The 24584-nt window shown below is 40.6% G+C and overlaps 1 protein-coding gene across 9 annotated transcripts in view; it reads left to right on the top strand.

Moving 5' to 3' along the window:
• WDR59 (WD repeat domain 59) overlaps positions 1 to 24584 on the top strand; it is an 83512-nt gene that overhangs the window by 47581 nt on the left and 11347 nt on the right. For 5 of the 9 annotated variants that reach the window (XM_073225870.1, XM_073225873.1, XM_073225869.1 and 2 more), the window contains 10 exons: positions 446 to 599; positions 732 to 856; positions 2363 to 2527; positions 4328 to 4423; positions 4594 to 4750; positions 5221 to 5290; positions 9372 to 9525; positions 12922 to 12978; positions 18356 to 18489; positions 19582 to 19663. In XM_073225870.1, coding sequence (XP_073081971.1) covers positions 446 to 599; positions 732 to 856; positions 2363 to 2527; positions 4328 to 4423; positions 4594 to 4750; positions 5221 to 5290; positions 9372 to 9525; positions 12922 to 12978; positions 18356 to 18489; positions 19582 to 19663 — 1194 coding nt within the window. The remainder of the gene's footprint in view (positions 1 to 445; positions 600 to 731; positions 857 to 2362; positions 2528 to 4327; positions 4424 to 4593; positions 4751 to 5220; positions 5291 to 9371; positions 9526 to 12921; positions 12979 to 18355; positions 18490 to 19581; positions 19664 to 24584) is intronic. The other 4 variants (XM_073225871.1, XM_073225875.1, XM_073225872.1 and 1 more) reach the window with 3 other exon arrangements.

The raw sequence follows: 24584 nt of genomic DNA, 5'->3' as shown, positions 1-24584 counted from the left end.
TCCCGCATAGCAGTCTGTATAGTATAGAAAATGCTGGGTGAAATTTGCAACACTGCTTAGTACGAAGTCACTCGAGCATTTTGGTGAAATATCATCACCTCATTGCCTTTCAAATCTATTTTCTCCAAAAAATACCATTTGTTCCAAATTATTTTGAACGTTATAGTATTTTTGGTCATGGGTTAGCTGAATAATTCTATTAAGGCTTGGCATTTAAAATGTTTTCTGAGGCTTGCATAAACTGTGAACATGATGACAAATTTCCAGGGTGGAATGATGGAGTTATTCTCCTGTGTATTTAACAGGGAGAGTTGGTGGTGGATAAACCCTATTTTAATTGTCTCCAATTTTGGCGGACATCTCTATCGTCTGTGATTATACCATTTTAAAGTCAGACCTCTAACCAGACAACGATGATCATCTCCATTGACTTCTCTCCACCTAGATCTTCCACCTTTTGTTGCAGCTTTGTGCAAATGACATATTAGATGGGGTTGACGAGTTCATCGAGAGCATTTCTCTTCTGCCCGAGCCAGAGAAGCCTCTTCACACTCAAGATGTAGATCCCCAGCACAACTCCAGCCATGGCGAGGAAGAAGGTAATAGGCCAAACTGACACGTTAGGTGAGGTGCCCCTCTGTACATTTCAGAGTGCAGCAGATACCCCAAAACTGCTCTCTGACTCATTTTCCAAAACAATATCCAACAACTGAACTTCTGTCTCCGGCTAGTCTTAAAGGAAGACCCCCCAAGCAGTGTCCTTGAAGAGAAGAAGGCAGATCAACTGGGACTGCCTCAGACTTTGCAGCAGGAGTTCTCCCTGATCAACGTGCAGATCCGGAACGTCAACGTGGAGGTACTCAGGAGTTTGAGGTGCTGCCTCTCATGCTCATACATGGCAGTTTGTGAGCAAGGGGACTGTTTCAGCTGTGATTGTGCCTAGCAAATAGCTTTGCTGCTCTAACAGCTAAGTCTCTCTGCTTGCTTTATTTCTGAGGTTTTCTAAAGAAATGGATATTTTATAAATGTTTTATAAAATAGATATTTTGCTTTTATAAAATGAAACGAATTTTATAATTTTTTTTTCTTACCATGTTATTTTCTTGAAAGATGAGCCAAGGGATAAACTGATGCTCATATGTCTTAAAATCGCCTTAGATGCTCCAACAACCTCATTTTACCATGTGTAAAGATACTTAAATCCAGGAAGACTTAACGATTTGGCAAAGGTTATAGCGATGTTAATGGCAGAGCTGAGTTTGGAAGCCAGCCCTCCTGACATTCCAAGGCTCTCTGTGCTGTGCTGTACTGGCTTCCTGTAAAGCTGGTAATTTCCTTGGTGACTTAGATTCATAGTAAGAAAGTGACCGAGCCTCTGTTCATGTAACACATGAGAGCTTTACTCTTTTCCTTTGGGGCAGATATTGAAATTGTTTGCTTCAGAAAACTGAATCTCTCTCTGAAAGTTTTAAAACTTGATTAGGTGTTCTTTTGCCCAGATTCAGTTAACAGCAGGCATGGGTATGTGCGCTTGCGTAATGATCTTATTTGGCTGTTAGACATCTCTGCAGTAAGTGCTTTTATCCCCACTTTACAGATGAGGAAACAGACGCTAAGCGATGAGTGCTTTGTCCAAGGTCAGCAGTTTGGTGGGAGAAATGATACTTGAATGCAAGCCTCCAGATTGCTCACGTATGGCCCTCTTCACTGTGCTCCAGCAGCCTTCTGTAGTTGGAGCACAAGAACTCAAAAGAGATAAAGGATGCTTTGATTAGTTGGTTATTTATATCAATTCAGTTTACCCTCCCTTTGCTCCAGTTTTGCACATTGTGGGTACCCAGTGATCCAGCTTAAGAAGAAGATCTTGATTCTGTTCCCAGGGGTGTTTTGTTGAGATATAATTCATATACTATAAGATTCACCCTTGTTAAAGTGTACAATTTAGTGGTTTTTAACGTATTCACAGAGTTGTGCCACTATCACCGCTATCTCATTCCAGAGCATTTTCATCATCCCAAAAAGAAACTCTATCCCCATTAGCAGTTACTCCCCATTTCCCTCCCTCCCCAGCCCCTGGCAACTGCTAATCTACTTTCTGTCTCTATGGATTCTCTCAAGAGTAGTTTTTAACTTGAGTCAGGTATTTAACTTTTTTCTAGCTTTATATTCTCATCTCAAAATAAATACAAGTTTCAGCCTACCTCACAGCTTTAGGATGAGGCTTTTGGAAGTCAAAATATTTTGAACTTACTAAACTCATGCTAAGATTAAAACGTGGAGCATTTGGTTAGCTTAAATCCCTTTCCATCTAGAGACCCTGTGTGGCTCATCTCCAACGCAGTTGTCAATTTGTCCCTTGCAGATGGATGCAGCAGATAGAAGCTGCACGGTGTCTGTGCACTGTAGCAGCCATCGCGTCAAGATGCTGGTGAAGTTCCCTGCGCAGTACCCAAACAACGCCGCCCCTTCCTTCCAGTTTATTAATCCTACAACCATCACATCCACAATGAAAGCTAAACTGCTAAAGGTGGGTATCTGTGTTCACAAATTCTCCTTGATGTTGTAAGAGGAAACCTCTGCTCATGTGTATCAGTGTCTAAGTTGTGTAGTAAAGTTTAATGAAAACTCCAATAAATTTGGAAGTCATCTGTTCCCTACGCACTGCCACGTTAACAGTCGCTCTCCATTTTGCGTTGAAAACATTAGAGCAGTGGTTCCTAACTTTCTGATCACGGACTTCCTTTGAAAGTCTAATACTTTAACTATGATCCTTTCCCAGACAACTTTGTACAAATGTTGCATCTAATTTCAGAAATATGCATGTAAATAAAATGCAGTTCTAGAATGGGATGTAATCTGCTCATAGATCTTGTTAAAGCTATGCATTAATTCCAGGTTAATGGAAAACCATGCAGTACAATTCCATTTATCTGGAAATGATAGGCAGGATGTATTCTGAAGCTAAACGATACTTTGTCGCCAGGGAAAAAGTATGTAGTCTTTTTAAAAAATCCATTCTGTGAAAGGAGATGGTGTCCTCCTGGAGTGAGGCTAGCTGGCTGTGCAGTGGGATGTGAGAAAGGATGGCAGAGCCTGCACAGAGCTGGTGCAGCCTGGCATCCTCCTGGCATCTGTTCTGTACTTCTACGGGGTCAGAAACTTGATTTGCCAGTTCACGCAGGCCAGTCAGGCAGAATCCTACGAGAAACTCCACGGGCTGGTGATGACATGCCTTTTTCTGCGTGAGCAGGTCACATGTAAAGGAACTGAACTATCCTGACAAAACCAAGCCGACTGGAGTGCCGCTCACCTCTTACTGAGTGTCTATCACACACACTTGGTCCGTCCTCTTGGACTGTGATATGTAACCAAGAAATTTTTAAGTGGTGTAGGGATCTTTGAATTCTGACGTTTCCGATTTTTGTGGTATTTGACATTTTGTGCTTGTAATTTGAACATTTCATTGTCTCATTTAGAACATATATAAAAGATTTTTTTCCTATTGATATAAAAGTGATAGGATTAGGAATTGTCTTTAAAGGTCTAATTCATTGCTATTCAATACAAATATGATGCAGGTCACGTGTAATTTTAAATTTCTTAGCCACACTAAGAAAAATTGGAAGTAGCTAGTAAATTAATTTCAGTCGTATTTTTATTTAATCCAGTATGTTTAAAGTATTGCCAACATGTAATCAATATAAAAATTACTGAGATAGTTTAATTCTTTTCTTTTTATACTAAGTTTTCAACATTTTTTGAATTTTAAACTTAGAATACATCTCAGTTCAACTGAGCCACACTTCACGTGCTCGGTAGCCCCATATGGGTGATGACAGTGCAGGTCCCATGTACGTGCCCATCTAAAGTATGTGTGTGTCACTTTATATCTACAGCATGTGCATTAACATGTTAGGATTTGTATTTTTAAAGAACCAAAAAAAGATACATTATAATTTTCACTTAAGTGAAATCTGCTCCCTGGCTTGTACTAGAGCAATTTACAGTCCATCCTGGAGAGTATTACTTCTAAAGTACTGAGATTTCTCGCGGATGGGGATAGAGTAGGGGGAGAGCAGAGGAGTGGGATTCACTATAAAGAAATCCGCCCTCTCAGAACCTGTGTGCCTACCCTGGCTGAGGAAAGGACTTCTCCAAGAGGGCCCAGAAATGAATCGTTGAACCTCTGGAGAAGGTGGCCAGTAAGATGTGTTGGAAGCTCAGACACAGCCTCCCAGCATCTTCACTGCTTCCAGCTGCTTTGAAAACTAAAAGCAAGTTGGGACAAGAAGTGTTGATATTCATGACTGTTTTGTGCCTCTTCTAGATCCTGAAAGACACTTCCCTGCAAAAAGTGAAACGCAACCAGAGTTGTCTGGAGCCCTGCCTGCGCCAGCTCGTCTCCTGCCTTGAGTCTTTTGTGGTGCGATTCTTGTTCCAACCTATGCTTTTTTATGTTCTGTTCAGTGTCTTCCTCCCTGAACTCCTGGACTCCCTGATATATATATTACAGAATAATTAATTGTGTCCTTACTTTGTAATTCAGCTTTCAGACAGGGTGTGGTTTTTAGTCTATTATTTTTTAAATTTCAGAACCAAGAAGACAGCGCTTCTAGCAACCCCTTTGCTCTCCCAAACTCTGTCACACCACCCTTACCAACATTTGCCCGGGTGACCACTGCCTATGGGTCATACCAGGATGCCAACATTCCCTTTCCTAGGACCTCGGGGGCCAGGTTCTGTGGAGCAGGTTGGTCTCTTTTCAGTTCTGTGATTCTAGATTTTGAGATAGAGCAGCTAAGAATGTCATATAGTCTACATAGAAATCTCCATCAGAAGATTTTTCTGTTTTTATTTCCTGAGAACTCAGAAGACCTCTGTAGTAGTGTTACATGGTCTGATGCTGAGTTATCATCTGTGGACATATCCTCAGAATGTCCACCTGAATTACAGCCTTAATTATTTCCATTCTGAGGAGCGTGAATTTGAGTCATACGCAGCCTTGATTCTCAGCATGGGACAGGTCCCCTAGCAGGAAAATACAAGGTATCCATGAAGACTCTCTAAACATACAGCCTATCTCTTCTGGAGCCTAGAGATTCTGACCTTTGTCCTCGTCGGGTATGACTGCAGTTAGGTTTAACCAGGGCCAGTTTAAACCAGGATTTCCTGTGTCCAGCTCACTGACTGCGGTGTGCACATTCGTGTCTCCTTTGTCAGGGTATCTGGTGTATTTCACGAGACCTATGACGATGCATCGAGCAGTGTCTCCAACAGAACCTACTCCGAGGTGAGTCTGGGACATGCAGACATAACTGCATTCATGGGGTCAGAGGTGGGGAGACATCTGGGGGTGACCACTGAATTTGTCTTTGGACAGTTTGTTTCAGTTCTGCAGTAAACACCCATTGAAAGATTTATTCAAGGTAGATCAGGTTCATCCCATTGCCAAATATGCTGAGATTTCAACTGCTAGGTTACTCCCAAACCACTAGGAGTAGCTTGATAAAAGCTGTTGTCAAAACAAGGCAAATTCTTTTTTCATGTGCTTTTCCCCTGTTGCTAAAGGATTGTTTGAATATTCAATAAAAATACAAAAATAATAAAAAAGACCATCTCCAGTCCCACAACGCTAATATGCCTCTTGCAATATTACCAAAACATGTTTAAGTAGGATGTTGGAAAAACTCAAAACAATACAGAAATTTTACAGTGTGAAAACTCTTCTTTTTCTTCTTCAGCCCCTGCTAACAATTTAACATGTTTCCTGTCTAGCCTCCACTGTTTGTGTGTGGGGTTTTCTTTTGTTTTGTTTTGTTTTTAAGAGGCAGTCTAGCATAGCAAATGGGATTGTGGGCTTCAGAGACAAACTGCTGGGTCTGAGTTTTGACCCTGCTGTTCTGTGACCTCAGGTAAGTTATCCTCAGCGATAACTTGGGGATGATAACAGCACCTTTAGCTGCTGCTGTGAGCATTAAATGAATTTGTCCCTCTGAAGCCTTTAGAACACCACCTGGCACATTGAGGGTGCTCTCTGTTTCCTGTTATTACTACTGTTGTGGTTTTTTTGTTGTTGTTAACACCTTTATTGAGATATAATTCTATAATATACAGTTGACCCCCTTAAAGTATGTAATTCAGTGGCTTTCGGTAATTGTATATTCACAGCTATGTGTAGCCATCACTAAAGTAAATTCTGGAACATTTTCATTACCTCTGAAGGAAATGCATCTCCTAGTTGTCACCACCCCTCAGTCCCCCATCCCTTTAACCTAGAGCAAACATTAATCTACTTTTTGTCTGTAAATGTGCCTATTTTTAACATTTCGTGTAAATGGAATCATGTCGTGTGTGGTCCTTTGTGACTGGCTTCTTTTAATACAGTTTATTTATTACAGTTTAATATTCAAACTGCTTATTACAGTTGACCCTTGAACAACACGGGTTTGAACTATGCAGGTCCACTTATTTGTGAATTTTTTTCAACAAATACATTGGAAAATTTTTTGAAGATTTGTGACAATTTGGAAAAACTCTTTCCTCTAGCTTACCTTATCGTAGGAATATAGTGTGTCATACATATAACATAGAAAATATGTGTTAATCAACTGTGTCATTGGTAAGGCTTCCAGTCAGCAGTAGGCTATTAGCAGTCATATTTTGGGGGAGTCAAAAGTCATACATTGATTTTTGACTGTGCAGGGGGTTAGTTCCCCTAACCCCATGTTGTTCACGGGTCAGCTGTATAATGTTCTCAAGGACCATACATGTCATAGCATATATCCGTACTTCGTTTCTATTAATTGCCAAAGAATATTCTGTCATATGTATATACCACATTTTATTTATTCATCCATCAGTCGATGGACATCTGGGTTATTTCCACTTTTTGGCTGTGGTGAATAATGCTGCTGTGAGCATACATATACACGTTTTTATGTGGACATATATTTTCATTTTTTCTTGAGTATTTACATAGGAATGGAATTGCTGGATCATACTGCAAAATGTTCTTTTCTGAATCAATAAACTTTATCTTTTAGAACAGTTTTAGATTCATAGCCTATTCAAGTGGAAAGTAACTGGGTTCCCATATACCCCTACTCTTGCCCCCACAACATGCACTGTCTGCCCCATACTACTGGTTATTATAAACTTAAATATTATTAAGTCTTGTATACCATAGATTTCTGGTTCTGCTGACCAAGATAACTTAGAAACCCTCTGCTATAAACACCTGGATATATTGGATATAGTATAATTCACATACTTATGAATGAGTAGCTGAGCTACCAAGAAAGAAAGGAGATTGACCCAAGTGCATGAGCAGGCGCTCCTGCTGTCCTGGGAGTTTACCAGGCTCTGCAGTACCAAGCAGATGAGACCTTGGCCCATAAGAACTGGGGAGTAAAGTGCCAGAGACCCCCCTCATTACACCTGGTTCCTTACTTTGAAAGGTTGGTCTAGAAAGCAGACACCTAAGTTGAAAACCTATTAGAACACTTTTGATGTTAACTATTTTATTGAGCTATAATCTACATATACAAATGTGAAGTGTATATATTCATGACCAGGACCAAGACCAGATACAGAGCATTGCTGTCACCCTCAAAAGTTCCCTGGTCTAGTGGAAACTACCCTTCTGACTTCCATCATTGCATTTAAGTTTATCTGTGTTTGTACTGTTTTATGTCTGGTTTATTTTGCCCAACTTAATGTTTTTGAAATTGATCCACTTTGTTATACGTATCAATAGTTCCATTGTATGAAAGCAATATAATTTGTTTTTTCATTCTCCTGTTGATGGACATTTGGGTTATTTCCAGTTTTGGACTATTATGAGTAGACCTACATGTGCAAGTCTTTTTCTAGACATGTGTATTAATTTCTCTACCCAAGGATTAGAACCCCTGTGTCATAGGATTAGGTGCATTTTATTGGAATTGCCAAAAAAGCCTGTCCCCAGTAGTTCTACCATTTTCCAGTCTTAACAGCGGTTTTCTGAGTTTTGGTTGCGCCACCCCCTCTTCAAAACTCGATATTTTCAGTCTTTTCAACATTAGCTAAGTGGTGGGTTGTAGCATCCTCTCACTTGTGACTGACGATGTTGAGCAACTTCTGTGTGCTCACTGACCATTCCAGTCTCTTCTTCTGTGCTGTGTCTCTTCAAGTACTTTGCCATTTTTTTCCTACTGTGTTTCTTATTTATTTGTGGTAGTTCTTAATCTATTCTGGTTGCAAATTCTTTGTTAGACATAACCACAGATCATAGATCTGTGGGTTGTCTTTATCCCTCCTTAATGATTTTTGATAAACAGCAGTTTTTAATTTGAATGAAGTCCAGTCTGTCGCTTTAGAAATGTTATGGTTAGTGTTTTTGTGTCCTTTCTAAAAAAGTCTTTGCCTGCCCCAAGGTCATGAAAATATTCTTTTGTGTTTTCTTTTAAAAGTTTATAGTTTTAAATTCCTTAAATTCTGTAATCAATCTTAAATTAATTCTCGTGTATGAAGTGGAGATCAATGTTTATTATTTTCAGTGGTAATACATAGTTCTAGCACCACTTATGGAAAAAATTTGGCTTTTGTCATTGAATTTGTTTTGATACCTTTGTTGCAAATCAATTAACTGTATGTTTGTGGGTCTATTTCTGTACTCTGTTATTTTCCCTTGATCTTCTTATGCCAACACTAGACTCTTAATGTAGTTTTATGTAGTAAGACTTCAAATTTGGTAGTGTAAGTCTCCCAATTTGTGTTGGCTATTGTAGGTCTTTTGCATTTCTGTAAAAATATGGAATCAACTTATTAGTTTCTACAAAATAAGCCTGCTCATATTTTGATCGTAATTGTGTTGACTCTATAGATCAATGTGTAGAAAATTGACATCTTGACAATAGTATGGAATCTTCCAATCCACTCACATGGTATTTCTCTGTTGTTTTGGGTTGTCTTTAATTTCTTTCAGCAATATTTTGTATTTGCAATGTAATTTTTTCATTCTTTCTAGGGATTTGATGTGTTTTGGTGCTACTGTATATAAAAATTTTTTGAAAATTTCTTTCCAAATGTTTGTTTCTAATATATAGACGTACAATAAGGTTTGTAGATTGACCTTGAATCTAACTTCACTTATTCTGGTAGTTTGTGGAGTCCTTTGAATTTTCCACATATACCATTATAGAAGTATTCTTTGCTTTTGCAGATAAAGCATATTTCAATTTTAAAAGTTCTATTTGATTTTTTTTTGAGTTCCCATTTTTTCTCCATTTTATGTCTTTTCCTCTTGGTTTCATCAAGTGCTAAGAACAGTAGTACTTAGAAATATAGAAAGACGAAAGCCAGTATGGGTAATTCTGCATTTTCAACCATAGATCTCTCTCGGCCTTGTCAGCTTATCATACTGGCTTGATTGCACCAATGAAGATCCGCACAGAGGCCCCTGGGAACCTTCGTTTGTACAGCGGGAGCCCCACTCGCAGTGAGAAAGAGCAGGTGTCCATCAGCTCCTTCTACTACAAGGAGCGGGTAAGCGGCAGAGTCACAGCCTTTGATTCTTACCCCTTTTCCTGATTCTTGTTCTTGTCTCCTGTCTGCCACACACAGGAGCTCAATCAGTACTCCCCCTAGTCTTCAGCTTTCATTATTAGTTTGCTCAAAAAAAACCTTTGCTTGTTCCTTTCAGTTGGTTTGAACTGCTGTGAACTGTGTGTGGAGGGGAGGGCTAGTTTCTGGAATCCTGGTTCCCCCTGCCTCATTTGACGCTGTCCTTGCTCTCCCCATTCATTAAGTTGATTCCCTTTCCCTTTAGAATAATTTAGCCTCGGGTCATCCTTGGTATTGATGGTGTCAACAAGTTAAGGGATGTTTCTGAAGACTTGGGATCTTGATATATTTGGAATTTTATAGTTTTTAAAAATTTTAAGGGTGATCTTTAAGAAATTTTATACTTTTACTAAGTCTAAACTGAAGTACCCATTTGAATAGACGCATTTATACAAAAACCACCTAAACCTGTCCTTATGTTTGTGGGTTCTTAAAGAACTCATTGTCCCTAACATAGCATTGAGCTGTCAGGAGCCTTTATGACAACAGTAGACAATATTGGCAGAGCGGAGGAATGATTCTAAGGACTCCTTCTGTGTTGTTGAGAGAGTCTGGTTTAAACCGGTTTTTAACTGACATATTTCAAACAGTTATCACTGGAGCTACCTACAGATTCAGTCCTTAGGTATTCTTTTGTTGTCCCCCACCCATTGAGAAATGATGGATTGACTATAATTAAAATTTTTTGTAAAAAATTTGGATTACTGACAAATATTAGAGGCATCTTCACTTCGATTGCAATGTAATATCTAACTGGCTCACACTGATAGTTGGCCATCTCTGATTGTCTGTTGTCTAGTCTTAGGGTTGTATGTGACTGAAATGAGTGACAGGCAGGATCTGTCTTGAGCAACACTATTCAGTTGAATAGGAAAAATTATTTTTGTCGTGTTGTTCTTCAGGCCAACTTTTTATGTCTTCACATCTCTGATGGAATTCTGCCTGCCCTGGATGTTACCCATATCCTCCCAAGTCCTTTACATTCAAAATTTTTAGTGTCCCCATGCCCTGCTTTCTGTAAGCTAGCAGGCAACTGGATAGATAATTTGATAAACAGTTGGAATTAAGGCATTTAATTGACATAATAGCTAAACCAACTCAAGAGTTGGGTAAATGTGGGAATTTTCTTTAGCAGGTTGAGGAGATCTTTTAATTGAAGGGCAATTCTGACTTCCTCTTTGAATCATGTCATGTGCCACTCATGCTTGGGTTTGGATCAGGCAGAAGAGATTGGCTGGCGCTTCTGACTCTGTGATAGTGCGTAAAGGCCAAGTCTAGTCAAAATTAACTCCAGTTCCAAGATGGAACCTCTCCTAATGCAAAAGCATTTCTGAAGCATTCATGTTTTTGGTGGTCTGACCTCTTCTGTAAACACCATAATCCTAAAGAAGGACCAGAGTTACATAGATTATTACTGTTATCAGACAGGACGTGCTTGGGCGTAGGGGAAGGATTGGGATATTTCCATTTGGGGTGACTCCCAGAAAGTGGGCTGTTGTGATCCCCTAGGATGACACAGTAAGTGGTTTTTATTTCAGATAGCGACCAAATAAAATGGGGAGAGACACTTTTATTATAATTTCATATGAAACGTTTGTATTGCTATATAACATGTACAGAAAAGTTCATGAATCATAAGCATGTAATTCAGTAAATTAACAATCTCACAGGCCAAGAAGTAAGATATTACAGGAACCGTAGAGGCCTTTGGGGAGGGAGGCACATTTTAATGGATAACATATAGTAATTAGGTTAAATCATGTGAAATTGCTGACATTTGACCATTTTCTACCTTAAACAAAGTTTCATGTGGTTCAACCTAATAAGTTAAAATGGTAAATCTGAAATAAATCTTCTCTCCTTACAGCTTGTTCATGTCCATCCCATTTATACAGGCAAAGTGAGGGGAATTACATGAAATTTGACCATGAGATCTTATACAGGCCATCTTCTCTTCCTCATGGAGGTTAATACATTTTTATGCCTTGAGGAAGTTTTTTTCTGATTCTCATGTATCTAGTTTCACATGTGTCACTTTTACTACTTCTGTTCTGGAAATGATTCCCGTTACTAAATTTCTGTGTGCTTAAGTCTTTATTTTCAGTCCCAGGTTTTCTCCTACATATTTTTGTTCTCTTTTAGATCTCTACCCCTGAGATCTTTAAATGAGCAAGAATAAAGGAAAAGAATATAACTGCATTAAAGTGTATCAGTGAAGGAATTACAGAATATTTTGGAGATTCCAAAAATCTTTATATAGAGCCATTGGGGATACTGTTCATTTCTCTTATTTTTGTGTGTTTTTAACCTACCCTGCTTAGGTCCTTCTGTTATATTCACTCACATGTACTCCAGATGGAATTTCAAGATGCACTCCTGAAAGTTAAAAAAATGTTAGAGGCTTTAAAGAAACCACCAAGTGTCATAGGAAGTTAGAAAGCAGAGAGATGCTAACACTCATTTGTTAACTGGTCCACCTATTAATAGTCGATGAATTACTGTTCATTCCTATGATAAATCAGAAGACCCAGAGCTTGTGCCAAACAAGAGATATTGCCCTGCAACCATTTAAAAAATTTTGCAACCTCCCACATTTGCTTCAGTTTATGTTACTAAAATAGCTCTAATGTAAATAACTGGGAAGGGCTTGACATTCACAGAGTCATTTCTGATTCCCCTAAGCAGTGCTTCATGCCCCTGGTTTCACACCAGTGCCCTTGTTGTTAGCGAGCGCCCTTCAGCGCCACCCCCCCCCGTCCTGTCATTTCTCTCAGACTCTCTCTCTTGCTTCTCCATGCATCACTCTGAAACCAGTCCTGCAGTCCCCAGTGGCCCCCAGCCACACACCAAAAAGAATTTAATATTAAGTCTATTGAAGAATTTCTTCCTTTTTAGGAATGAGAATCTTCTTGTACGTAATGTATGCTCTCTAAGGGGTGAGTGGACTCTCCACCTGTTTTCTCCACATGCACTGTGATCTTAATCCTCCTCAGAGTACTGCAAACCCTGATGGTGGTTCCTTTGTCAGGGCTGTGTTGACGCCAGCTTCCTTGTGTCTTGAAGTGTGTTTCAGACTGAAGAACAATGACACTGAAGCTGGGTTTGGAGCGATGGGTAGGGAGGGAGGTGAGGGAATCCAATAAAGCTCTGCTAGGCTCAGATTTTTTTAGTCATTCCAATCTTGATTTTGCCAGTATAGTGTGGTACCTTTTAATCCATCAGATGTGTGGGAAGCTTTCATTTTATTCTATATTTTTCCCTTTTAATTTTCTTGGTGTTTTTCTTCCCTCCTCCTGGGTGTAACGTTTTCACGCACAGATGTCTCCTCGCTCTGCCCGGCGACGTTGGTCCATACAAGCAATTAACGACTTCCCGGTACTGTGCGCTGTGCAAATGCTCTCCTTGACTAATCCTGTCTCTGCCCAAAGGCCCAAGAATAAAATGCCACCTGCCTGGCTTTGAGGAACCTGAAATGACAGGCTGGCTGGTTGTCAGGACCAGCGCCATAAATTTCTCACTCTTGGGAGGCGGGCGCCAAGGACTGCCTCCTTGTTCGGTCACAGTTTCAAGTGGGTGAATACCAATGTCATTAAGGATTGTGAATAGACTTCTTTGAAAATGAAGCTAAATACTGGGTTTCTTGGAAGGAACCCTGACTGTAAGCCCTTCGCTCACCTGATTTCATTTGGAGTATTTGTGTAATTCCATAGAGCTTCCAAAAGCCTACCTTCGGCATGGGGGGAAGCAGAGGAAGATACAAGAGGCTTCCACTGTTTTCTGTCTGTTTTTACGGTCCTGGTCTAGGGCAGAGGGGGAAGTGCCCACCTGCTACATTGGCATGACACATAAGCTAATTTTTAAAACTTTGGGAATTTTCTGGGACAGATTTTTTCTATACTGTCATCATTTTGCACCGACAGCAGAACTTCTGCAATGGACATCCTCTCTTCCTTTCCTCCTGACTTGCTCCTACTGGCCGTCCCCTCTTCTGTCTTCCTCTCCCCCCTTCATGTTTCGGTAGCCCTAAGGTGGCCTCAGCTGTGCAAGGCAGCTTTGAGGCTTTTGTGTAAGTTTCATTCAGCAGAAAAAATGTTTAGGGGAATAGTCCCAGAGCCTTTTTGTATAAACACCAGTTGAAATCAGGAGCCCTGATTAGCAAGTACCACTGCGGCCAACAGCTTGCAGGTGGATCCGACAGCGTGGCCACCTTTCCCCAAAGATCCTGTCCCAGCCGACCTGACTGCTGAGTCTCCACTGATTTTCCAGAAGTCTCTGCTCCCGCTGCCACTTAAATAGGGACTCATTTTGACTCACTGCCCACTCTGCTGATTATGCGTTGTTGATGGGGTTGCTGCGAAGCAGTTGGTGGCTTATTCTTGGGCTGTTTTTACATTTAACCCATTTATTGGCATCGATGTTGCCTCCGATTGTAGCAGTAACACTGGTGGTACAGTCGCAAGCTGGCTGTTGGTTGTCATTCAGTGCTATTCGCCCCAGTGCCTCCCGTCCCCCTCCTCCCAGTCTTTCCTCCCTGTCGTCTTTCCTGTAATTCCATGAACACCTTCTTGGTATGTTCAGAGGAGCATCTGGTGCTCATCATGTGGTAATTTGTCTGTCTTGTCTGTCTCTCTTCTCTCAGCCCCTGCTCATGAACTCTGTGGGGAAGGGGCATTTTCTGTCGATGGGGCATTGAGAAGACCTCAGAGAGTGCAGTCCTTTGCCTCTCAGAGGTACCGATTTTCCTGCACAGCAAAGTGTCTGCATTTGAGCCTGTCAGAGTGGGACCAGAGCAATGCAGGAGGTTTAGGGGGCTTTTAGGCCAACGTGCCCTCCCCTCACCTGGAAGGATCAGCCGTACCTCAGCCTGGCGTGTCCTTGTTCTCTGCATGTTGTTACATGACAGTCACACAGACAAGTGAGACTCCAAAAATCGCCAGCAATATATTAGGGGAAAAAGGAGTATTGGGAGATGTGGGTGGAATATGAATCTTTTTGTTACCAAAGCACTGGAAATACCCTGAAAAACTGTTTTCGTAGCAGACAGCAAGAACTGAGGCCCCTGCATTCTGATTTGAGCTTTGAGCTTCAGCATGTCTGTATTTAGGCAGCCTTGTTTTATTTGAACCCTAGAAAAATTGGCCACCTGACAGGATTACTGAATGACCCCTGCAACCTGAAGAGGAGATATTTCATATTTAAAACCCACCAACCAATTTAAAAAAGTGTTTTATGACCTCTTAAAGATTTTTGAGAATGTATTACACGTATTGCTTGCTGTGTTAAATGAATGAATATAGTGCCGTCCCATAATTGCTTTTACAGTTGGATTCTTGGTGGCACTATGATTAGGGTCATCCTGTGTGGGAGAGCCTCCTATTATATGCTCGAAAGGCAGCTTAGTGAGGTTCTGTGGAACATCACCCATACATCTGTACAGACCAGAGAAGCATCAGAAGCCTGGTGTCCCAAGAGTTGGCAAGGAAGCCGCAGGAATACAGACTGATTTCCGCATGAAGGGTAATTGTAGAAAGTTGTCCAAGGCCACTGGTCTTCACATTTCCATCAAGTAGGTGTCGATGACTCCATGGGTTTGCTTCTTCCAGTCTCTGTAACCCAAGACTGTGGGTGGGGGAGGAGTCCTAACACATCTCCCTGGACTCAGTTTTCTTCTCTCTGAATATGCCTACTCCTGACACATGCAGAAAGGAGATAAGAATGTGAGGTACTGGTTCCTGAGCCTGGCCTCAAGTACGACATCGTCGTCTGAGCCTGGTGTCTCTTGTGAAGCCACGGGGCCTCGGGCTGCTGCGTCTGACCACCGTCAGCACGCTGCCCTGGCTCAGCAGAACATGCTCCTACTTACAGAGAAGTGAAATTTGAAGTGAGCGATTGTAGGGATGGTGTGTTGGTTCGGCTTTACTAGACCTAAATGTTGCTCTTCTTATATGCCGAAATGGATCCAGTTAAACATTGGCCAGACTCTTCACATATGAACAGGTAGCTCAGGCAGGACTTAATTTTTTTCTTTTTTAATCTAAAATCATGTGCTTGAAAACAGGTTAACATGTATGGGCTTAGCAGCCTGATAGCCTGTGTCCAAACCTCAGCTTTTATGAGTGTGGCCTTGAGTAAGCCTCATGCCCTCATTCGTACAACAGAGGCAACCCCCCTCAGTCAGAGCTGTGACGAGCGCACCTCACTCAGAAGGGAGCCTGCATTGTAGGAGCAAACGTTAATAACAACAGACACATCTTTAAAGCCCAAGTCCAACATCTGTACACTTGGCCTTGTGTCCAGGACAGCACCCGTGTCCCACACAGGCTCCTCGGTAGCCATTTGTAGGTAAGGCTCTGGGGGAATAGGATAATTGCTCATGGTCTTCCATGTTTGTTACCCGGGTCCCTCTGCTCAAGTATTTTTGACATTCTAAAATGATTATTTTTAGAAATAATTCATGTCTGCTAGGAAAAACGTTTTTAATTGAGCTGGTCTATTTGCAGCTGAGCCAGTTGGCACGTGGACCTCAGATATTATGCTTTCAGTAGGTTAGCTTAAAAAGTCAGGGAATTGTGGTGGTTTCCAGTGTGGTCTGAAAGCTCGCAGACCCCACCCCTGGGATGGCCTCCATTTATTTTTCCACTGTTTGGTTAAATGGAGCCATAGCAGATTGCTCAATTCGCCAAGTGCTTCTCATTATCTCTGTAATAAGGAGCCAGTGTGACTGCCTCTACAGTGTTCTGGGACCTTTCCACCAACCCGGAGACCAAATGAGATGGATCATATCCCGTTATAGGTGCAATCTTTTTAACATAGAGATTTTCTTAAAATCCAGTACCCTAACTCTCATTTGGGATGACCAATTATGTGGGACCTGTGGCTGTGTCATTTCCTAGGATTTTTAAATTCCTGGAAACCTGGGTGAAAATCACCGGGAATTGGGTTTGTCCTAGTCAACCACACTGTTCCGTTCCTGTCCCTGTTGGGGGTATGTACCCCAAGTTACCCTACCTAGAACTGGTCACATCGTAAGTCCGTTGTGCCCGTGTGATGACACCTGTGCTGTGTGGGCAAACACTGCCTGGCTCCAGCCCATTCCAACAGTGTGTCTGCTCTTACAAGAACAGTCTCCATATTTGCGCCCACATCAGGATATTCGTGGCCAAAAGGATAGTATTTTTGTGAGTATGCACATAATTAATTCTTCTTTAGAAACTAACCAGGGCTAGTAGAGAATTGAAGGACTGCCCCACAGTAATAGAAAACTTCCTCTTGTATTACAAAATAATGATATGTATGGATAAATAGTAAACAGTAAAATAGTAAATAGTAACTGAACTACTTAAGGCTAGTGAGTGAAGGTTCCAAATCGATAATGCAGCACATGTATTTACAAATTACGATAATAGTTCAGCTACTTCAGCTAAGCTTCTTCATTTAGCTACCATAAATGAAGTCCCAGTGTCCTGGATTTAGTATGTTCTGTGACACTTATCCTATAGGAAGTTCCAGGCATTGGGCAGCTGTGGTGATCAGACGGGACATCAGTGGTCACAAATGCCCCAGTAGAGACCATGACTAATTTATGGAAGAGTGATTATATAACAGTTGCTTGCAGAAAATAATTTGTGAGTAATCTAGGGATCTAATCTAAATTTCTGAGGGTTAATACACATCAGTAATTAAATTGCACATTGTCTGTTTGCACTCTGCCTGTTCATTGTGCCCTTACTATCCAGTGAGATTGGAACAGCAGAATTCAGCATGGGACACATGTTAGCAGTGAGCAAGGAGAGAGAGGCAGGAGACCGAAGGCACAGCTAATAAGAAAACTGTCCCTGGGGTCACACTGAGCCAGTGCAGGTGGTAGTAAGACCAGTACACCTTGGTTTTCTGATTCCAAGTTGTAGGCCTATCACTAACTCCTTTGTTAATAAATACATCACTTCCCTCCCGATTTGAATTGTTTTGGTGGTCCCTTTTTGACTTAGCAATAAAATAAAAGAGAATATTGCTCCCTTGGCTGCTTGTCATTTTGAAGATGCTGGTGGGGCTACACTCCAATGAGAGGACAGCACTCATGTCCCACACACAGGCTCCTCTGTAACCATTTGTAGGTGAGGCTCTGGGGAGAAGGGATAATTGCTCATGATCTTCCATGTCCGTTACCTGGGTCCCTCTGCTTGAGTATTTTAGAAATAATGCACGTCTGCTAGGAAAAAACAGGGTAAATCTCCTGGAGCTGCCAGGTTTTTCTGCCTACCAGAAATTAAGGTTTGCAGAGCAGAGCCTACACTGCTGTGTTTGAATTAAATTTTCAACAAAGCCTATTGAAACCACCTGAGAAGAAAACAATTTTGATTCGTTTCCAGCAAGAACTTTGAACCTAGGGCTGACCCCAACCTTAAAAGTTGCTCTTCTCCCACATTTTTGTGGTCATTTACTAACTTATGTACCTATTGTTCTTTCTTTCTTTATTTTTTCAATTCTGGATTCAAGGTATCGATTTTTGAGCACCTGCAGAATGTACATAGTACTGCAGTAGGTGCTTATTTTCCCATTAGGATTTTGGACCAAGAGCTCAATGCCCTGTGTCATCCTTTTATTTCCTACAGATGCTGATTCATATAATTGTGGGCATGATATAATGCAAAGTTTCTACAAATTACCAATGACCCAAATCTGATGTGCTCTGCGACTGTAGGTTTCCAATCCTCAAAGTCCACATTAGTTATATTGTGTCATCTTCCCGCAGAAATCGAGGAGATGGAAAAGTAAGCGCGAGGGATTGGACTCTGGCAATCGACCAATCAAGGCTGCCGGGAAAGTTATCATCCAGGACATTGCATGTCTTCTCCCTGTTCACAAGTCGTTGGGAGAACTATACATGTAAGTTGAAAATGTCAAGTATGCTATGCTTATCACTTGGTCAAGATTATCGAAGTTTTGTTTTGTTCTTTAAGTAGTAGCACTCTCTCTTCACAAGTTTTAAGAGACTAGTATATTAGTTTTCTATTGCTGCATAACACATTAGTGCAAAGTCAGCAGCTTAAAGCAACATGCATGCATTATCTCACAAGTTCCCTAGGTCAGGGTCTGGGCCTGGCTTAGCTGGTTCTTTGTTCAGGCCTCACCAGGTGGAAATTGTGGAGTTGGCCAAGTGGTGGTCTTATCCATGCTTTTTCCAAGCTCTTTCAGGTTGTTAGCAGAATTCCATTTCTCACAGCCATAGAACTTGGTGAATTTTATCTGCATAGAGACCAGCAGGAGTATCTCACTGAGGTTTCACCTCCTTTCTAAGGTCTCATCTGATTAGCTCAGCCCACCCAGGACAATTTCCCTTTCCACAGATTGAAAGTTAGCTGGTTTATAAACCTAATCATGGGAGTGATACTCTATTAATATCCAGTAGTTTCACCTGAATTTAAAGGGAGGGCACTACACAAGATGCATATAACAGGGGGCAGAAATCTTGGAAACAGCCTCAGAATTCTACCTCCTACAACCACTTTGGTTGAAGGGAGTTGGGAGGTTAATGACAGGCACACAGAAGCCAGCCTGTGGTTGCCCTCCTTCCTGAACGTGAAAACACAAAAAGTATTTATTTTGTATTATATAATAGCACACTACCCTTGTGTGTGATACTATAGAGTTGCACATATTTAAATCCATTTTCATTCAACTCTCAAGCTTGGGGAACTGCACAGAAGAGCTGATAGGGAATCTGGCATTTGAGTCTGGCCTCCTCCCCTCTTCACAGAGGTGAGTGGTTTCACCTGGTTCAGGCCTGAACCCACAGCCTGACGTTAGCTACAGTTAAGCTTTTTGCCATGTCACATAGCCAGGGTAAAGCTTGAAGCCAACACAAATAAAACATTTTGAGTGACAACGAAAGAGATGTTTTTCAGTCTGTTAGCCAGGAGTAATTCATTTAGGAAGTTAGACTAGAAAGAAACATTTTTATTCTTTTTTAAATTTCAGATTAAATGTGAATGATATTCAAGAAACATGTCAGAAGAATGCCACTTCTGCCTTGCTTGTTGGAAGGAAGGATCTTGTCCAGGTATTGTGTGATCCTTTCAGTGAGATCAGGATTTTTCTTTTTGAGCAGGTGGTTTTCACTTTATGGCTGTGGTTTAATGATAGTTCAAGGTGTGTCTCCTATTTTGCAATTTCTCTCCCATTTTCTTTGCCAAACTATGGGGCCATAGCAGCTGTTCAAATCCCTTGGATGTTTTTCTTATTAGTGCTTAGTTGATAAGATCCTAGAGCGCTGACTGTTTTTGTTTAATTACATCTCTTTTCATTTTAGTACCATGGTGATGGTTACATACCTAAACTTGGGTATCTGTATCTTCACCATTTGTACCCTCAATTCTATTTTGTTATTTTTTTTACTTTTAAAAATGCTGCATTTCCATAGCCAAAGCAATCCTGAGAAGGAAGAATAAAGCTGGGGGGATTATGCTCCCCAACTTCAAGCTCTACTACAAAGCCACAGTAATCAAGACAATTTGGTACTGGCATAAGAGCAGACCCATAGACCAGTGGAACAGACTAGAGAGCCCAGATGTAAAGCCAAGCATATATGGTCAATTAATATGTGATAAAGGAGCCATGGATATACAATGGGAAAATGACAGCCTCTTCAACAGCTGGTGTTGGCAAAACTGGACAGCTACATGCGAGAGAATGAAACTGGATTATTGTCTAACCCCATACACAAAAGTAAACTCAAAATGGATCAAAGACCTGAATGTAAGTCATGAAACCATAAAACTCTTAGAAGAAAATATAGGCAAAAATCTCTTGAATATAAACATGAGCAACTTTTTCCTGAACGCATCTCCTCAGGCAAGGGAAACAAAATAAAAAATGAACAAATGGGACTACATCATGCTAAAAAGCTTATGTACAGCATAGGACACCATCAGCAGAACAAAAAGCCGTCCTACAGTATGGGAGAATATATTCATAAATGACATCCGACAAGGGCTTAACATCCAAAATATAAAAAGAACTCACATGCCTCAACAAACAAAAAGCAAATAACCCTATTAAAAAATGGGCAGAGAATATGAACAGACACCTCTCCAAAGATGAAATTCAGAGGCCAACAGGCACATGAAATGATGCTCCACATCGCTAATCATCGGAGAAATGCAAATTAAAACCACAATGAGATATAACCTCACACCAATTAGGATGGTCACCATCCAACAAACAAGAAACAGCAAATGCTGACAAGGATGTGGAGAAAGGGAAACCCTCCTGCACTGTTGGTGGGAATGTAAATTCGTTCAACAATTGTGGAAAGCAGTATGGAGGCTCCTCAAAAAGCTCAAAATAGAAATACTATTTGACCCAGTAATTCCACTCCTAGGAATTTACCCTAAGAATACAGGATCCTAGTTTCAAAAAGACATATGCACCCCTATGTTTATCACAGCACTATTTATAATAGCCAAGATATGGAAGCAACCTTAGTGTCCATCAGTAGATGAATGGATAAAGAAGATGTGGTACACATACACAATGGAATATTATTCAGCCATAAGAAGAAAACAAATCCTAGCATTTGCAACAACATGGATGGAGCTAGAGGGTATTATGCTCAGTGAAATAAACCAGGTAGAGAAAGACAAGTACCAAATGATTTCACTCATATGTGGAGTATAAGAACAAAGCAAAAACTGAAAGAACAAAACAGCAGCAGACTCACAGAACTCAAGAATGGACAAACAGTTACCAAAGGGAAAGGGACTGAGGAGGGTGTGATGCCAGGGTTCTTGTTTGTGGAGCTGAAGAATGAGCTTCACAAACACTCAAGGTAGGAGAGCAAGGTACAGGCTTTTATTTAGAAGTAAAGTGAAAGGACAGAGCTCCTGGCTCACGCCAGGAGGGGACAAGAGAAGCCCAGGTGGTGCGTTGTCTAGGGGATTTGTAGGCAGTTGAGGATTTTGGGGAACTGACGGCTTAGGGTGTGGACTTGTACCACCTGCCCTGCCCTCAAGGTGGGCTGGGTTGTTGTCTGTTTACCAGGGCTGTTTACAGTAAAGTCACGGGTTATACTGAGATACCCTTGCAGAACACTCAAACATTCCAGGCCAAGTTGCTCCTGGCCTTTTGACCTTTAACTGATGTCACTGAAAATGTCCATATTCCTATTCTAGCATCTTTACCCTAGAGAATTAGTGTGACCTTGATTTTGCATAATGCTGAACACAGAGTTTTGATAGGGACTTTACATTGTTGCATTACTTTAACTGTAAATATCTTGCTTTGCTTTTTCTGGAGGCCCTCATCCTACTCTGTCTAAGTCCATGGTCCCTGTCTCAGGTGGGTGAGAAGGGAGGGATAAAGGGAATAAGGGGCATTATGATTAGCACACATAATGTAGGGGGTGGCATGGGGAAGGCACTATATCACAGAGAAGACAAGTAGTGACTCTATAGCATCTTACTATGCTGATGGACAGTGACTAATGGGGTATGTGGTAGGGACTTGATAATGGGGGGAATCTAGTAGTCACAGTATTGCTCATGTGATTGTATATTAATAATACCCCCCCCAAAAAATGCTGCATTTCCTACAAAGTTTACCAAAGCATTCTTTTAGACAGAGACATGTTCAGTTTTAAAATACGATGTGACCTTACAAAAATTTTATTTTCTTTCATCTTTTCAGGAACATGTGTATTAAAACAAGCTGCTCCTACCAATCAATTTTATAATATTTCCATTACCCTGGAAAGACACCCCACACCCCTTACTGTCTCCTCCCCTGCTTTCTTTCTCTATGGCTTCTCTATTTAGTGTGAGGGTCGGAAGCTACAGGCAATGGAAGTCAGAAGCATTATCCTTTCAGCTCAGTTTTTTGTTTACAACCTTCCAAGTGACCCATCGCTAAGGCATCCCTTGATTTTTATCTGATTAAAAAATCCCAAAGATTTCTATTTGTCTCTCATAAGCACTGCCAAGTCTCTGCCCTAAACCCTTTTCAGTGAGATCTGGAGCCCTGACTGAATCTATTTCCATAAGGACCCAGCCACCTAAAGTTCTGTGAACACTAAGAAAGCAAAATGAAGTAAGTAGTATGGAATTAATCATAGAAAGCAGTATGGGTCCAACTCAGCTCCCTACTGGTATCCCTGGGCCAATTATTTCAGACCCTCTCAGCCTCTGCATATATTTGTAAAATGAGAATTCCTAAAATAATGACCTCATAGGGTTGGTGAGAAGACTGGCAAATGCAATACCAAGGCAGACCCAAGGTTCATATTCTGAAAAAACACACTCTGAAAAAAATTACTTCCTAAGGAGTTTTTTTCTTTCAGTTTCCTGTATTTTTCCAGCAGTTAGTTTAGAAGGTCAGGCTAGTCCATGTTAGTAGAAAGACCCTTCCCTTGGGTTCAGACAGAACTGGTTTTAAATCTGGGCTCTGTCACCTTTTTATATGTGATCCTAGGTAAACACCTAATCTTTCTGAACCTCAATTTCCTTGACTATAAAGAAAAGAACAATACTTCTAGTCTGTCTGAAAATGAAATAAGGTAATATATGTATATAAAATCCCCATACCTATTTCTGGTAGATGGTAAGTGACCAGTCCATGGTGCAATTAATGCTGCTGTTCTTGGGATCATTGTCATTTGAGCCATGGCACTCTTTAATGCACAGAAATAACATCAGTGCAAGTGCACAAAAGAATTTTTTTTGTTCTTTTTTTATGCATGTTGAAGATGATGTGTCTCCTATTTTGCAGAGAGCTGCAGAAATAAACCTCAGTGTCAGTGAACCACTGTGTTGTACACTTGAAACTAATAAAAGATTGTATATCAACTATAATCAATAAAAACAAATAAACAAATAAATAAATAAAAGTCATGGGGACAAAAAGTACAGCACAGGGAATATAGCCAATATATTGTAACAGCTTTGTACGAAGACAGTCACTACACTTACTTAATTTCATAATGTATATAATTGTCAAATTATTGTTGTGCACCTGAAACTAAAATAACATTATATATCAACTATATTTTAATAAAATCAATTAATTAATTTAAAAAAGAAAGAATCCTCAGTGTCACCTACTTCTGTTGAAGGCATTTAGGAAGGGTGTAAGTGAGGCAGTAACGTGGCTAAGTTGCCAACCAGGGTAGTAAGCACCCTATCCCGTCCCAGGAAGACATTGACCTTAAGCAACCATTCAGGGGTGTCATGGATTATAGAGATGAATGTGAACCTCAAATTCCTTGTTTTAACCAATACTTGTGTGTTTCATGCAAGTATATTGGTATCACAGAAGTTAATTTATTTTTCACATACCTGATGTGTTTCTCTAGCTTGTTTCTCAGTATTTTTATTGCTATTCTTTTTCCTTAGACTATAACTCTTTGATTCAAATGTATCTTCTTTCCAGTTTCTCACAGAGTCTAAGACAACTATCCTTGTCCCATTAGTGGACATTCAATGGTGTGTCGTTAGTGAGAAAGATTTCCTAAAAGTAGTATTCCCAAGTTTAAAGGTATTGGAGGGGAAGAGGCTCCACTGAAGGCATGATGTATTTAGCGAGTGCTAAATCTTGGATTTAGTAGACACTCAGTAGGCATTATTTTCTGCTTGATGACTCCAAGCCCCATGAGATTTCAAATTTGGAGATACTCCTCAGATTTGGTGTCAACAAAAAGAAAACCAAGTCTCTTTTGTCCTGGCCTATTTTTCCTTAGCTTCGGGAATATACAGAAAGTTTTGTAATGAAGTCAACAAAGTTTTTCGTCATTTGGAGGAAAGAACAGATCTTAAATGTGATACAGAATGTTTCTGTTTTTCCTCTTCCTGCTAACTGACTAATCAAACAGAAAAAGTCACATGAGTTAGTGGTTGACTGGACAAGTCATTGAATTTATTGCACAGTGTCAATGAAGTTTGCTCAACGAAAGAATTTAAGACCAGTGTTTCTTAAGCATTATAGTGCGTACA

Source organism: Manis javanica, chromosome 17 (genome assembly GCF_040802235.1).
Source record: "Manis javanica isolate MJ-LG chromosome 17, MJ_LKY, whole genome shotgun sequence".
NCBI lineage: Eukaryota > Metazoa > Chordata > Mammalia > Pholidota > Manidae > Manis > Manis javanica.
Note: the sequence above shows the minus strand (reverse complement) of the source record. Positions and strands in the feature narration are given on the sequence as shown.